At 36.3% G+C, this 17,788-nt stretch overlaps 1 protein-coding gene across 2 annotated transcripts in view; it reads right to left on the bottom strand.

Moving 5' to 3' along the window:
* Positions 1-322: 322 nt before the first annotated feature.
* The window catches only part of trpc5a (transient receptor potential cation channel, subfamily C, member 5a), a 97,336-nt gene continuing 79,870 nt past the window's right edge, over positions 323-17,788 (bottom strand). For both annotated transcript variants that reach the window (XM_051701987.1, XM_051701986.1), the window contains exons 8-11: positions 13,362-13,571; positions 9,758-9,799; positions 9,455-9,544; positions 323-5,719 (exon numbers count right to left, since the gene is read on the bottom strand). In XM_051701987.1, coding sequence (XP_051557947.1) covers positions 4,832-5,719; positions 9,455-9,544; positions 9,758-9,799; positions 13,362-13,571 — 1,230 coding nt within the window. In that variant the 3' untranslated portion in view covers positions 323-4,831. The remainder of the gene's footprint in view (positions 5,720-9,454; positions 9,545-9,757; positions 9,800-13,361; positions 13,572-17,788) is intronic.

The raw sequence follows: 17,788 nt of genomic DNA, 5'->3' as shown, positions 1-17,788 counted from the left end.
ATTTTTACTTTATTCTCAAAATATTAAGACTTTAATCTCATAATGCTATGACTTTATTCTCATAATTTTGACTTTATTCTCAAAATATTATGACTTTATTCTCGAAATCATAGATATTTGTTTTTTTAAAAAAATTTTACGTGACACACAGTCGTACATAAATGACCATGTCATGTTTGCCAATTACTTTTCCTATTACAGGTTGGCAGTGACAGTGCTGGCTAATCTTACCTACCCTGCCAATTAAAAAATGAATAGTATTTTGTGTATTCACTTACACCATCTGGAAATGGCAACAAATCAAACACAACACCAGGGTTCTTTTGCTTTATTGAATCTGCATATTCGACATTCCCTTGAGTTCAGTTTCTGGCTCTCAGAACTACTTATCTTAGTCATATGTTCACATGTTTTCAAGGAAAAGTAGAAACTGGTAAGAATCATACAAGAGGAGCATTTCATTCAAGTGTTTACATAAGCATTTACAGCGCCTCGCCAAATGTCATCAGACCTTAACCAATGCTCTCATTTTACTGAATTACACATTCCTACAATGCAATTTAGTCCTTTGTGATAATTGTATTTCAAATCAATAGTTTTCAGTTTCAGATGCCATTGTAGAAATGTTTTATTCACAGTCAGACATGATTACTTTAATTAATGAGAGTGAAAGTGTCAAATAACAGGACGGTTACTGAGATTGAGTAGTATTCAGCTGGTCATGTGATTTTAACGTGGCAGCCCCCATGTGCAGACCCTCTCAATGTAAAATAAAGCAGCTTTTATAAGGTTACTGATATGACTGGAGTCTTCATTTTAATGTGAGTGGTCATGATTTCCTACATATATTGCAAAATTACAATTCACATCTTTAAGAGTTAAACTTTTTTAATGAGGAAAAAAATTACTGAATACACCTTTAAGTACCAGGTCATTCAGGTAAGTCAGATTTATATTGTTAAAAACTGCCACAGATTCACAGCTGGTTGAGATCAGAGCTTTGAGCCATTCCATTAATTAAATTGTTCATGTTATTTGTATATACATAAACATAGTGTATATAATATATGTGTACTGTATTTATAAATATAATATAAATATAATTTCCATTCCAAACTGAATACTAATGCAAATATTTTACTTTTTAATTAATTTTTATTTATTTTTTTCCACTTTGGGTTCAGAGGACAACAAATTGTGAACAAAAATCTGTGTCAGAACACATGCACTATAGACCACAGCTCTGTCAGTTTTTTATTTTAAACTTAAAACAATGCCAAACTAAAGTAATTTTGGGGTTTAGAGCTTGTCAATACCAGTGCTAGGTAGATTACTTCTGAAATATTATCTGGTACTGATTACAAATGGATTACAAATACATTACTAATTACACTTTGTAGGTTTTCTAACCTGATTACTTTTTGGATTACATTTGGATTTCTCATTGCATGTTTTGATAAAAATCAAATCATTATTTTTTTTAAACTAACTCTATGTTGCCTAAGATAGAAGACAATGAGAACAAGCTTGTATAATGAGAGAATGTCTCTTGATAAAGTATGATGTGGGATGTTCGATTTGTACCTCCTTATAATTATACATAAGAAGATGTGGCTTATGACAGGCACTTTTTCTGCCATCCTGAAGCATGGGCCAAAAAGTATTTGCATGATGCAAAAGCACAAAGCTGCATGTGACTGAAATTTTTAAAATGTTTATTTGCAACATGTTCTTACAATAGAGTATCTAGAATTATGGACATGTATGTAGACAGTGACTTGTTTGAAACACTTGAAACATTATTTCAAAGCAGGGTGCAAATACACATAGCTCTGCATTTATTTGTGTATTAGTTTAGAAACTTAATTTAAAACAGAAACCAAATGCCCTGTGTGAATTTGTGGATTTTATTAAGTGCTTTTAATGCAGTGTATCAATTTTGGTAGCTACATGCACACATGGCTAGATACATAGAATAATTATTAAAATACTTTATATTTAGATAATATACATATACAGATAGAGAACATATACAGAACTTCCACAATCTTTTTCAATAAATATAATTTTTTTTTAAGGCAAATATTGCATTGCTCAATTATTTTGCACTGTCTCTCTTTGAGAGAAGTTATTTATATACATGGCTGAGGAACAGGACAGCACTGTCTTCAGTGTAGTGCTACCTGGCTAGGCCTATAACACACTTATTTTAGGCTTTGGCTCAGACCGCTCTTTTAACATTTATGAGCATAATCAGTAAATTACGCACTAGTTATTGCCTTTGGCTGATTGGTGATGTAATCAAGAATGTAATCATGTAATCCACAAAAATATAACTAATCAGATTACACATGTTATTAAAAAGTAATGTAATCCAATCACAAGTAGTCATATTTTGCAATCTGATTACGTAATCAAGATTACATGTTCTACCCAGCACTGGTAAATACAAATATTATGGAGAACTAATTTCCAATGTAGTATTTGTAGTTTAGTAAACAGATGTACGTTGGTTAAATGTCTGAATACTTTTGTGAGTCACTGTATATGGTTTATCGGCATTCATCATCACACAATAGGGGGATGTCTTATTCAATGCATGTCCGTGGACATCTCCCCTGTACCTGATTATTATAATATACTAATAAATATTCACATACAGTAAAAAGTAAGCAGTCAAAAGAAGAAAAAAGACAGCTCCAAAAACATAATAACAGTATAGTGTATAAATAATGTCTGTCTAGACTAAAACAGTCTTAAATAATTTGTACATGCTATTCAAAATACAAAAATAAGATTTCAGTCATGTTAGATTCTAGCATAACTTCAGCCCTCCGGGTGCATAACACAAGTAATGTCAGACTATGATGTGCACATTCCATAGATCTAAAGTGAAAAACCACACCAGATGAGCCGATGCCAACAGCTCGTAAGTACTGCAGAAAAAATCCAAACTGTTCCACCAGGAGATGTGTGAGTATTATATCCTTCAACATACACTGTAGGTCCATATTTGATATGTTTCTTTGTCACCACACTTTCCAATTAGAACTTTCTCTAAATGAAATACTTAAAGGTGCACTCAGTACTTTTTTGAAGCATGTCGAAGTGGCTTACATTGGCTTACACTGACACCTAGTGGCCTGGATGCTGCATCACTCAAACATAGTAGTTTTCAGTTACCAATGCCATTTTAGAAATTCACAATGCAGAGGATTAATTTAATCCATGAATGAAAGAGTCCAATAACAGAGCAGTTTCTGAGATTGAGTGAGTAGTTTCAGCTGGTCATGTGATGCTAACATGACTGCCCCCATGATGCGCCCCTGTTCCATGTAGATTAAAAGAGCTTTATAAGGTTACTGATATGACTGAACTTTTCATCTTACATGAGTGTTCATGATTTTATACATATGTTTCAAAATTACTATTCATTTCTTTAGAAGTATAACTTTTTAAATTAGGAAAAAAATTACTGAGTGCACCTTTAATTTATAAACTGGAAATGCTTCCATACAAAGAGAATGTAGTTATTTTGTATTTTGAATTAGCCGTGACTCGTGAATTGCATGAATTGATTGGTATATAAAGTCAACATGACCAGCATTTGTAACCTAATTTACATTTGTAATTGATATTGAATGATGAAAACTATGTAGGGAGGGGCTTGATTTTATCAAGTGGGAATTGACTGGATCGTTAAAAGTGGGCTGTCCTCAACAGAATGGAGCCAAGTTTGTGGTTGATAAAGGAGGACTACTCCCCTTATTTAATTTTTGCACTCTTTGAGGAGACTTTTTGACCAGGACATGGAGGCCAAAAGTCAAGTTTAAGAGCATTTCTTTTTAAAATCTATTGTTATTTACTATTATTGCATTAACCATTAATGTTAACCATTAAATATAGTATTACAATTTTTCCCTGTCCGTGCATGCCAGATGACGTCAGCCAAAAAGGAAAGTCATTAACAAGATGCCAAGTTATTACATTTTGATGAATTTTTTTTTCTCTTTGGAATAACATGCACCGATGAATCTTACAGTACACAAAAGACCAAGGACGTGTACTAGGTAAGTAAATTGAGTCAATTTTCACTTCATGCTGACTTTAAAGGTGCACTCAGTAACTTTTGTCTTTGTGTCATCTTGGACCTACACTGACACCAAGCGGCTTGGATGCAGCATAATTTAAAATCAATAGTTTTTAGTTTTAGATGCCATTGTAGAAATTTAGTATTCATAGTCAGCCATGAATACTTTAATCAATGAGTGAAAGTATCAAATAACAGGATGGTTACTGAGATTAAGAGTAGTATTTGGCTGGTCATGTAATTCTAACATGGCAGCCCCCATGTGCGGACCCTCTCCATGTAGAATAAAAATGCTTTTATAAGATTACTGATATGACTGGCGTCTTTATTTTAATGTGAGTGGTCATGATTTCCTACATATATTGTACAATTACAATTCATGTCTTTAGGAGTTAAACATTTTTAATGAGGACAAAATTACTGAGTGCACCTTTAAATGACTGATATAACTTTTTGACATTGTGACACAACAATGTGACCTGGCCTGCAGTTCCTTTGTTCTGCATTTTTCTGTCCCTTATTATCTTTATCTATTGTCCATCATTTCATTGACTCGTCCCATCTTTCTTGTGAATGATTTTTGATTTGGTTAAATCTCAGAGAGAAATTACAAATATTGTAGCAGCAAACTAAATGCAATAAACAAAAGAATTGGTTGTTGTTGGTAAGGTAATAGTTATTGATATCATCATCACTGATTATTGTTATTACGAAAGTGCTGTACAGTACATACTAGCATCACTATAGCTGTGTGGTCACCGAATTGTCCTGTTCTGTTACCCAGTGGGAGGAGTCTTGTTTTTGTCTGTCACAAGGCCCAACCAATCCCTGGAAAACATCCTCACTTGAATCCAAGAGGCGGGAACTGGAGGCGGAGAAACTGGAAGCACAATGCAGGGAAGTGGGAGGGGACAGAGGTCCTAATGTCAGCAAAACGTGCCTACTATTAGCTCTCTGTCCATTAGTTGACATGGCAACACTTTCGCCTTCATTCAAACCAGACACATCCACCTGATTAAGGTTGGTCTCGCTGCGGGTGACTGGACCGTCACCCCTGGTGAAGCCCAAGTCACGCCAAGCCCCCGGCGGGTGAAGCAATCCATCTGAGATAGTGTAGGTTGCAGCAGTTACACCTGCAGGTTGGGGAAGATGACTGCCCATGCGTGAAAAAAGCAGTCTGAGCCGTCTAAAGGAGTTCTTCTTGGCACTCGAGAAGCGTGAAAAACGCCTCCAGGTCCGTGAGAGTGCAGGTCTTGCTGGAGCCACGGAGGACAGGGAAGAGGAGGGTGAGGTGTTCTTCCTCAGTCCATTGATCTTTGGTTTACCCTCCCTGTTCGCGGACGATGCTGTCGTTGCTGTAGCAACCTCCATTCCAGAGATAGACCGAAAGAGGGCAGAGACTCCATACAATGGATCCGAAGGTGTGATATTTTTGAAAGACACGCCCTTGGCCCCGATGCTGCTCCCATCGCTGTGGTGACAGTTGATGCTCGATGCCTCGCCGTCATCGCTGACCTCATCTCGAAGTGTGACATCGCTGCTGGACGAATAGTTGCGCCGGGGTGGCTTTCTGTTACCAAGAAGGTCCAAGACTTCGTAGCGGAAGCTGGAGATGTCCTGTTTCAGCTCCTACAGCAGGGTATAATTATAGTTGTATATGAATACTGTTTCTCAGGTTAACCACACTGCATCAGCCAAGCCGATTAACTGACCAATATTTGTGCCTGATTACCTCATTAACACAATCTTTCATATCCAAAATCTACAGCCTGATAGACTCGTTTTCAAATATTTGCTGCAGTTTCCACTTGAAATGAGCACTAGAGGCACTACAACAACTGTGTTTTATCAACTTGCACACAAATCACAGGTACTATGGCTGTTTATGACTTTATAAATGTATTTTTCGCACTATTACTAACACTTCACTCTAACACATCATTTGAAAAACAATACATTTTAACGCTTGTATTACAGACCCACCTACATTTACACATGTATTCGAACATGATTAGCTTCCGCGGTAGCTCACCTGATAAAGTGTTGGACTCTGGACTTGGAGACCAAGCCTCAAGCCCAGCTGAGGACACTCAGATTGAGAGCGAAGTGAAAATGCCATAGAAGTGACACAGAATGATGTGGTTGCTTAAATGAATGTACTATTTATGTCGAATTTGCTAACCAGAAGTTTCTAATATCTAATATGCTATATTGTAAGGACTTATTTATGCTATATTTAAATGATAAATATGCTATATATATATATAAATACTTGTTGATGTAGCCATACATAGTTTTTTTTTTCCAATCAATGAATCAATATTTTTGACTTGAAAAAAACCATTTAATTTAGAAGTTCTACAAGCAGGGTTGGGAGGGTTACTTTTGAAATGTATTTCACTACAGATTATAGAATGCATGCTGTAAAATGTAATTTGTAACGCATTCCGTTAGATTACTCAAGGTCAGTAACGTATTCTAAATACTTTGGATTACTTCTTCAGCACTGGTAGATTTTTTTCACTTGTTTTGACTATAAAAACTCTGCCAGTACACTTAGACAAAATACACATGTTAAAAATACATTCTCTGAAAAACCTAAATATCTTATGCAGTGTTGTTTCTAAAACAAGATAAATCAAATTGATCTTGTTTTAAGGATTTTTAGATATTTTTACAGGAAAGCAACACAAAAATTATTATCAAGAATATGATTTTTGCCCTAATATCAAAGGTCTTACTAGAAAAAAGAAATTATGATCCAATGTGAATTTTCTTGATAAAAAAAAATATGATCGTGCCTGGTAACGTGCATGTAAAATGGCTAGAAATAGCATTTTAGCTTAGCGTAAAGCTGACAATTTACACAAGGTTTATTTCTATTTCTTGTGCTCCAAACTTACTTCAGACTTACTTCTTTGTCTGCTTGTATGAATGTAACACATCATAAGAAAGTGTTTCACCGCTGTTCAAATGCACTTTGGATCGCATCATTTATATGTATAAATCTTTCCATCAGAAAGGACTAAATATTAAATGAAACAAATTACAAGAAAATGCAAAGTAATTTCTTCAGTAATCAAAATACTTTTTGAATGTAACTGTATTCTAAATACCAATGATTTAAATTGTAACTGTACTGGAATACAGTTACTTATATTTTGTATTTTAAATATGTAATCCTGTTACATGTATTTTGTTACTCCCTATATATATATATATATATATATATATATATATATATATATATATATATATATACATTTACATTTATGCATTTGGCAGATGCTTTTATCCAAAGTAACTTACAGTGCCCTTATTACAGGGACAATCCCCCTGGAGCAACCTGGAGTTAAGTGCCTTGCTGAAGGACACAATGGTGGTGGCTGTGGGGATTGAACCAACAACCTTTTGCTTACAAGTTCAGAGCTTTAGTCCACCACCACCACAGATATATATATATATGTGGTGGTGGCATAGTGGCAGAGTGGTGGTGGACTAAAGCACTGAACTTGAATATATATATATATATATATATATATATATATATATATATATATATATATATATATATATATATATATATATATATATATATATATATATATATATATATATATATATATATATATATTTTTTATTTACAAAAGACCTGGTTCATTAACAGGTCTTTCTGGTCCAAAATCTTCAGACTGACATAATTGTCAATAGATAATTCACATTTTCAGTTTTTTTGTTTTGTTTGTTTTTTTTTTTGAGTAAATACTATGAAAATTAATTAAATTCAGCAAATTTATCATCTTACTTAATACCATCTTAATATAGGGACAATAGTTATAGGGAAAAATTTGTCAACTTAGGCAAATACTTTTGAGACAGCAAGATGCTTGTTTGAGTAACAAATTAAGATAATACTTATTCAAAATAAACACTTCAGAAAAGGATGATCCATTTCCTGTTAATTTCACACTTGGCGTTTCATAACATCTTCATTGTAATAGGATCAGTCAATGTGACCCCACTCTGAAAGTTATTAAAAATTATATTGATTTAATCACCTTAAACAAAACTGCAAGTGATAAATAAGTATGTTGTCTGAACATAAATGTGATAATTTCAGGGATTCTCATTAGCTACATAAATTTGCAACATTTTAAAAATGATTACATATTAGATCAAATTACATCAGCATCGAAATTTAGACATTGCACGCCGTAATCTCATAAATCAAGAATATTCTGCAGAGTATAGTGACAAACAGGTGTTAAGGAAAGTACTGTGGTAGTTTTGGCTGCTGTTTAGTGTTTTGGGAGAAAGCCCCATTGTACCCTACATTATTTACTGTTTTTGCTAACATGCATATTATTTCCCCTGCCCACTAGGTATCAGAAGTATTCACTAAAAGAACTATTGGTCAACCACTAACCACAAGTTACTAATATAAGGGTCTTAAAATGCTTATTGGACTTAATGGACTACATCTGTTATATTTAAATGATAAATATGCTATATGTAAATATGCTATATTTTATGGACAGAAATATGGGTTTATTTACAAATGACATTTTTTGCACTATTTTGAGGTTTAAATAAATTCTTCTAATCAAATATAAAGCCACTTTAAACAAAATATCAACATGTTTTGAACTTATTTAGGTATTTCAAAGCTACAAATGACTGTGCTTGTGTATGTATATAGGTTATTGTCACGAAACCTGTTGAGAAAATGTCTTGGTCCTATTTTACTCCAGAATCAAAAGAAACAAATAAGGAATTATATTTTTTACATAGAAAACGAAGCTTATATTTAGGGCCATTAAGATTTTTCACATTGCAACATTATTTTCATGACAGTTATGCATATTTTACCCCCCAGTTGTGAAAAAAAATTATAATCTTTTTGACTTGTAAAGTATTTAGACATTGTGGAAGTACTTTGATGATTTTAATAAATTAAATCAAAATAAAAAATTGTACCAAGGCATCTTTATTTATCATCTTTTTAATACAGTAAAAAATGCCTGTTATGGTGATGAGAGTCATAATTTAAAACTATGAAAATAGTAAAAGTAAAACTAGAATTTGGGGGTTAAATATGGTCGTAAATGTAGGGTTCATTTTCATTATGCAAAATATGATTTCATATTGTTTTGTATTAATTTGGGATTATGACCAGGACATTTTCTAGACAGGTTTCATGAAAATCACCAATATATTTATAGCAATTTGGTAAAGTAACAATTATTGTGAATGCAGATAATGAAAATGAAACACCTAGTCACCAATACTTTTTGAAAAGTAACCCTAACCCTTATACAAGTGATTATTTGCATGATACATGGGTACAGTCTATTTCAGAAGTACCTTAAAGTTCTCCTCCGTCAGCCCTTCGTTGGTCTTAGCACTGCGGATCATGGATGCCACGTACCTCTTCACTAGACTACGAATCACCTCCTGAGGGGTGAAAGAGAAGAAGAGAGAGATAGCAAACAGTAATCCCTAATCTTGTTTCTCTAGAAAAATGCATCTGGATCTTTGCTGTGACAGTGCAAAGACAGACAGATCAGGAAAACAAAACCAGAGGCAAAGCGATGTAATGCAATTACATGCACATTGTTTGTATTCTCGCATGTGTGTGTGATTGTAGCCCTTATTCTGCTGGCATACCTGATAATGCTGATTCTGTATCAGCCTGTCAGCATGTTTTTCCTGAAAGAAGAAACAAATATTCATTGTGTAATTATGCAGAATAACTGATCTCATTAACTAATTGAATAAATGCCACATTTATTTATTTATTTGTTAATTATCCCTTTAAATTCCATTATGTTGATATTTCCAGTTCCAATCTCTTTTTGGAGTGATTAGTAGTACAATACTAGAACACATACTTTATGTTGGCCTCTTCAGTCCAGTTTAACTTGAGTTAACATACTTTTAGCATACAGTAGGAGAGTTTGGAATACATTAAGTGGTGTACAGTATTTAGACACTTAAGCCACACTTAAAAAAGTCTGAATGTAAATTTCATTAGATAATGATTAGTAACTATAATGTTTAAGGCGTTTTTGCAACTACATTAAAAATTTTTTATTTTTATTATTATTATTTTAAACATTACTTCTATTCAATTAGGGGCCACTGTATATACTGAGCAGAGGCAGATATCTTCATACATTCATAAAACAAAGAAATCTGATAACTTGGCCACATGAGTAAGACATATTGCTCTCTTATATTTTTATCACTCAAAACCTCTGATAATAGAATAAATAACTAATTTCATGGAAATGAGGGCACACTTGGGTTTCTGTTAACATAATATTCCCATCACATCAACAGTGAGTGACTCAATCAAATCAAATGAAATTTCAATGCAAATTTGGAAATAAACTATACTTCCTGTGCAGCACAAAGCAAGAGCACACCACAATTTGAATATCATATATCATTCAGTTAAACTATCATATGATTTTTAAATGCTTTGCAAGATTTGTGCCTCACAGTATATGAACGTATTAGGTAAGGTGCAGGTGCTGCAACTGACCACCCTTACGCTTAATTTTATCTCTATTTTTAATCACCTATAGATTTAACCAGGCAAAAAGAGTTAATTTAAAAGGTCCAGCATTGTGACAAATTAATTTTTAACAGTACAAATGTTCCATGTGATAATCATAATCTTTTTTGCAAAATGCTACTTAAAAAAAGTTTTAGATGGAGTATGCATCTCATCCACGGTGGTGACTATCCTAAAACTCCTAAAGTCCTAGTATAATGGAATAAAAAATAATCCTTTTCTTGGTCTGTCTCTTTCTCTTTCTTCTGCGATATGCTCTAGCTACTCTTGTAACTTGGCAAATTGAAACTGCAGAGATTGTTGCCTTTTGTATGACAAATTTCTTGTTATGTTCCTCATTTGTATGTTGCCTTGGATAAAAGCATCTGCTAAATGACTAAATGTAAATTATATATACATTTTATACTATAATTATTATATATTATATAATTCTCTATTACTTTAAAACTCAAAGTATCAAAATGACTGATTTCAAATAACAATAGCAATTTACAGTAAAGGTTCTATTAGTTAACATTAGTAAATGCATTAGGTATTATGAACCAACATTTAACAACATTTATTAATCTTGGTTAAAGTTAACTAGTAAATTTACAATTGTTCATGGTTAGTTCATGTTAGTTTATAATGCATTAACTAATGTTAACCTATACAATGCAAAATTAGCATTGACTTACATTAAAGGGATAGGGATCATTTACTCACCCTCATGCTATCCCAGATGTGTATGACTTTCTTCTGCTGAAGATTTTGAGAAGAATATCTCAGCTCTGTAGGTCCTCACAATGCAAGGGAATGGTGGCCAGAATTTGAAGGTCCAAAAAGCATATAAAGGCAACATAAAATGTATCCATACAACTCCAGTTGTTAAATCCATATCTCAATAAGGAATATGATAGGTGTGGGTGAGAAACAGATCAATATTTATGTCCTTTTTTAATAAAAATTCTCCTTCCTGCCCAGTAGGTGGTGATATGCACAAAGATTGTGAATGGCCGAAAACAAAAGAGAATGTGAAAGTGAAAGTGGATATTAATGGTAAAAAAAGACTTAAATATGGATTTGTTTCTCACTCACACCTATCATATCGCTTCTGAAGATATTGATTTAACCACAGGAGTTGTATAGATACATTTTATGTTGTCTTTATATGCTTTTTGGACCTTCAAAGTTCTGGCCGCCATTCACTTGCATTGTATGGACAAACACAGCTGAGATATTCTTCTAAAAATCTTTGTTTGTGTTCAGCAGAAGAAAGTCATACACATCTGGGATGGCAGGAGGTTGAGTAAATGATGACAGAATTTTAGGGTGAAATATTCCTTTAATAAGTGCTAAAAAAGTGTTGTTCATTGTTAGTTCATGTTAACTAATGTAGTTAACTATTGTAAACATATATAATCTTATTGGTAAATGTTACTGATAATGAAATAATCCTATCCCTTTTTGTTTGATTTTAAGTAAACAAAAATGTTAATGCTACTGTACATTCTTATGTGTTTTAAGTTTATCCTTGTAGGCTGTGGGAGGGTGGGGGTGTGGTAAGGGCTCATTAAGTGTTTTTTGCACTGGGGCTTATATGATCCTACAACATTGTTAATGGATAAAGTGATTGCGATATATTGGTTTTTATTTTCCTGATATTGCAGTATGAGCTGAGAGACCTTTTGTATTTTTATTCGATTTTGCTGGATAGCTGCTCTGCTCTTAGTGCTACATGTAGGCAGTTTTATATAACAATCAAGGTTTGATCCCAACACAGCATTGCCTGCAAACATGTGGGAGAGTTTTGAGTGTCTGTGTGTGTGTGAAAAGAGAGAGAGAGAGAGTGTGCGTACATGTACATCAGTATTACTGTAGTTTATTACAGTCAGTGTTGAGAGATAGATTTGTAACAAGTGTGTATGTGTGTATGTGTGTGTGTGTGTGTGGGGAGGTGGGGGGGGGAATTAGGGGACTAGCATGGCAACGGGAGAGACTTGACTTGGGGCAACTTACACCTCATTACATCATCAAAGGAGAATTAGAAACTTGTTGCACAAAGAAATCTTTCTGCATAGAAGTTTAATTAATTGATATGAAATTCCACTTCACTGATTCAATTAAAATGAAATCACTCAGGCCACTTTAAATGAAGACAGTGGCTCTGGAACAAATTTTGAAGTGGGGGGAGGAGGCTTGTTGTGACATAACAGCACTCATCTCTTGAATATTAATTAGGTCTTACTTGACCATCCAGTTGTGTAACCTATGATTGTCTTGATTAATCTTTATTGTGGTTTCAGAATTTGGTCCCCATTGTCTAATTAAGGCACCTCTGAGGTGAACCTGACAGTTCATGAATATGAATATGAGTTTTGTTGTTTTGAAAGTCATGCTAGATTTTTATGCTTTCTGCTTTTTGTTAATGTCAATGATTTTTATATTCCTTTTCCTACTAAAAAATACCAGAAGGTATATGTTGTAGAAGTCTAAATACAATTACTGTATCCCACCATCAAAAGTCAAAAACCCAATAGTTCAAAAACAATCAAAATATAAATGAGCTGTTAAAGCATTCTGTGTGGTGGAATATGTGTGTGACTGTGCTGTTAGTCAATGTAATGGTTTTTAAAGTGTAATTTAAACCAGAACCACTTGATCAAATTACGAAGGAACCGCCGTGAGGATGTTTAAATTGATGCTTTTTACCGTAAACTCTTTCAGATTCTCGTGTTTGTGGGGGTCTTCAGGCGGAGCAGCCTCTGACCTGCAGAGCCGCTCATGTACCCATCGACAAAGGTACCAGAATGATTTTGGACTGGGGATGACGTTGAATGGTGGGGGGAGTGTCCCTCCCTCTTCAAAGTAACTCATCCACAGCTTCGTCCGAGCAAACTTCCACTCGATATCAGCATGGTCCTAAGGCACAGTGACATGTTGAGAAAACACAGAGAAAAGAAGAAAAGCACCAGTTGCATTCTTAGGGTTGCCACAAGGGGTGCTATTACAGGGATTAGCGTGGATGTCTTTTTCTACGATTTTCTATTTCAGGTCAACTACTGTCATGGCGAAGCAACAGTTCAGTAAATACTAGGCACATCATAAAATGTCGATATATCGATTATTGAGCAGCACATTATTTTTTCAATTCATGTTGAGGCATCGATATATTAACCTTAGCCGACATTGAAATTAGAAGCCTAATTTGTGTGCGTTCCAATTCACTGTCATCTGGCCTTCCTTTTAATGTAAACTGGTGTAATAGCATTGGGATGTAACATTTACTGAAGCCGATTGTGGGTAGGACAAGGTACGGTCCAAACTAAGTTGTGGATATAGTCACCATACACAAACATTATATTTTTTTTTTTTTACATTTTTGAATTTATTCAAGAATTAACAAAGTAACGTTGATGAGTTTGCAGGTAAGTGTATGGAATTGGTGTAACTGCGCAAACTGAACGATTAGAAATTATTAAGCAAGTCGTCTGTATGTAGCCTTGAAGAGGTTTCATTCAAGCTGTCAAACTACAAAATGAAATACTTGTAACTGAAAAAACATTGTGTAGGCTTTTTGAAAGATACATATACACAATATATCATCCAGGGACTAAAGTAAATAATCTTTGTCCTTTGGGTTGAATTTAATGGAAAACTATGCGATTTGAGCTCCGTGGCGCTGCAGAATTTTGAGAAGCCTCTGGAGACGGCAAGCAGCAGCCGTGGTGTGTGCGGACCTTCGTAGAAAATAACTGTTTTAAATTTTAGAATGCACCATGTTGTTCGCCAGATGTGTCCGGTGTGCGACCCCTTTTAATTTACATTTCCGTTTACACTTTACAAAAGTTGTGTTGAGAAATATGTTTGAAGAGACAAAGACGAGCAGCCCTCTTTATATCTTAAAAAAAATAAAATACTGATATATATTGATAATCATCAGGAATTGTTTTATTATCGATGCGTGAAAAAGGCATCAATCCAATGTCTATTAAATACAAAAGCACACACTTCACAACTGTCAATATGCTTAGAGCTACCTACCTGAATAATAACATTTCCAGTTTAATGGCAAAGACATTTAAAGGTAACTCTACTGGCCCCTTTAGTTTTAGTAATGCAAAACATGTTAAAGGTGAAGTATGTACAGTCATTTCTGTGCCACTATTGTCATATTTACTTCTGAAGCAATACGATCACTTTGTGTGATGAACAGAATGAAATGTATGTCATTATTCAAATCAAATAACTGATAAAGTGCAAAATCAAATATGGCAGCTACGTTAACATTAACAATAACATCAAACCTCATTACATCTCATGTTGTTCTTGTATTGGTTTAACCACAAACTGCTATCTTCAGAGGCTGTCGGGTGGAATAATGTCAGCACTCTCATTATAATAAACATATTTACACTGTAAACACCCAAAGCAATATCCCATATCATGCAGTGGCTCCAACCACTTTATTTTCCCAGTCTAATAAAATATTTGTAACAAATGTCATACAGTATATGTAAATTGATCGCTATGAATTGTATTCATCATATATTTAAATAACTTCTTACCTGTTCATCAAAACTAGATCCAGTTGACATATGATGCTGGATTAAATAACTTTGAATGTTAAAATGCTCTCAAAACCCCTATGACCCTAACTCCATCCACTATATTTTCTAAGATAAAAGAATAATAAGAGCATTTTCAGCATTTTCAACTCCTGCTCCAGGCCCAAGTGGAGAACTGACAGGCGTTTCCGGAGCCTGATCAGACACGAGGGGTTTGCTGCGGCGGCTCCGGAGCCCACCTCGACTGTCAAGCCAGTCACCCTTGTGAAAATGGGGCCAGCTGATGATCCAGAAGCCTACCTTGATCTCTTCGAGAAGACGGCCAAGGTGTGGGAATGGCCACCTGACCAGTGGGCAGCCCGACTGTTGCCATTACTCTCCAGGGAAGCGCAGCTTGTGGTCCAACAGCTCCCTGCAGCCAACCTCCTCGTCTATGCTGACTTGAAATGTGCCATTCTGCAGCGGGTTGGCCGGAACCCCCAATAGAGCCGACAGCACTTCCGCACCCTGAAGCTGGGCAAACACGGCCGCACGTTTGCCTTCGCACAGCAGCTCCAGGACGCCTGCCAGAAAGGGTTGCTGGCGAGGGAACCCAGCGGCACCCAGGACATCGTGGACAAGGTGGTAATTGAGCAGTTCATCGCCCAGCTGCCCCATGGGATGGCCGAGTGGGTCCAGTGCCATTGTCCAGCGCCACTGGAGGAAGCGATCCAGCTTACTGTTCCTGCCCCCAGGAGGCTGGGCGGTCCTTTGCCCAGGTTTCCCCTCCCCTGCTAACTATGCCTCTCTCCGCTATCTCTCCTAGGTTGGCGAGTCTGGTCCAATGGGTGTAGGAGGGGGGCTTGGGCCGGTCTGTTGGAGCTGCGGGAATCCAGGTCATTTCCAGGACCATTGCCCCATAATGGAGGTTGGTCTGCTGGTCTGGATTCCTGACGCTCCACAGTCATGGAGCTAATTTTTGGGATGAATGGGCCTAATATCAAGAATTTGTTAAGGGAAATATGTGCGGATGGGTTCTGTGAAATAATGCCTCGGTGTGTGACGTGCAATGCTATGGCTGGGGAGGCGGTGCCAGGGCCATCTACGTCTGCTCTGCATCAAAAGGAGTTCCCTGAAGGGGTTTCTCTTTAGAGCAGTCATGTCATGAGTCCCTCAAACACACATTTGACCAAGTGAGAATAATCGATGGTCAACAGCTCCAGTCTAACATCACACTCAAATACCCATATTTTTCAATTATCAAAGATAGGTTGTATCGAGTGATGCAGAACTCTCAAACAAAAGAAAATACAACCCAGTTATTAGTCCCGAAAAGCCGTCAGGAAGCTCTGTTCCAGGCGGCTCACCATAATCCAATGGCCAGCCATTTAGGACAAGAAAGAACACTTAACCGAATAATGGCCTGGTTTTTTTGGCCAGGCATTCACGGGGACGCTCGCAGGTGGTGTGCGTCACGCCACGAATGTCAGTTGGTGGATTCACCGGCCACCCCAAAAGCACCATTGCACCCTCTACCGTTAATCAAGGTACCCTTTGAAAGAATTGGTACGAACCTCATAAGGCCATTAGAGTGGACCGCACGCTGACATCGCTTTGCATTAGTTCTGGTGGACTATGCAACACGATATCCGGAAGCAGCGCCCCTGCGCAACATCTCAGCACATAGTGTTGCGGGGCACTCTTCAGAATTATCTCCCAAGTGAGGATTCCAAAAGAAATCCTCACTGATCAAGTCACTACATTTATGTCACGAACACTACGCGAGCTATATGAATTATTAGGTATTAATAATCTCGATTCGCACAAGTGTTTACCACCCACAAACGATTTTTTTTTTTTGGTGGAACGATTTAATAAAACCCTGAAAAATATGATTTGTAAGTTCGTACACGAGGATGCTAGAAATTGGGATAAATGGCTCAAACCCCTGTTATTTGCAGTTCGAGAGGTCTCTCAAGCCTCCACAGTGTTTTCCCCATTCGAGCTGCTGTATGGGTGTTGGCCACGTGGCGTGCTCAACATCAGATGGGAAGCTTGGGAGGAGGGGCCTTCAAACAGCAAAAATGAAATTCAGTATGTTCTTGATCTTAGAGCAAAACACCACATTTTGGGTCAATTAACACAGGGGAATTTGCTCCAAGCTCAGGAACGTCAAAGCCGACTGTATGACAGAAAGCACTTGACTATGGAAATTTGCACTGGGAGATAAAGTGCTTGTATTACTGCCCACCTCAAGCTCTAAATTACTCGCCAAGTGGCAAGGGCCCTTTGAGGTCACATGGCGAGTCAGAGATCTTGATTATGAGGTTAAACGAACAGATAGGGGTGGAGCACGTCAAGTTTACCACCTCAATCTCCTAAAATCGTGGTGGGAGACTTGTCCCTGTGGCCTTAATGACGGTAGTCCCTGAGAGGGCGGAGCTAGGGCCAGAGGTGACTCTCAAACCAAATTCATTCACCCCGGTCATGTTTGGAGACCACCTCTCACCGTTGCAGCTCACCAGATGTGGTTGCAAGCGGAATTCGTGGACGCGTTCTCGTCTCTCCCCGGTCGCACAAACCTCATAGAGC

Source organism: Myxocyprinus asiaticus, chromosome 7, assembly GCF_019703515.2.
Source record: "Myxocyprinus asiaticus isolate MX2 ecotype Aquarium Trade chromosome 7, UBuf_Myxa_2, whole genome shotgun sequence".
NCBI lineage: Eukaryota > Metazoa > Chordata > Actinopteri > Cypriniformes > Catostomidae > Myxocyprinus > Myxocyprinus asiaticus.
This window is presented reverse-complemented; position numbering and strand designations above follow the sequence as displayed.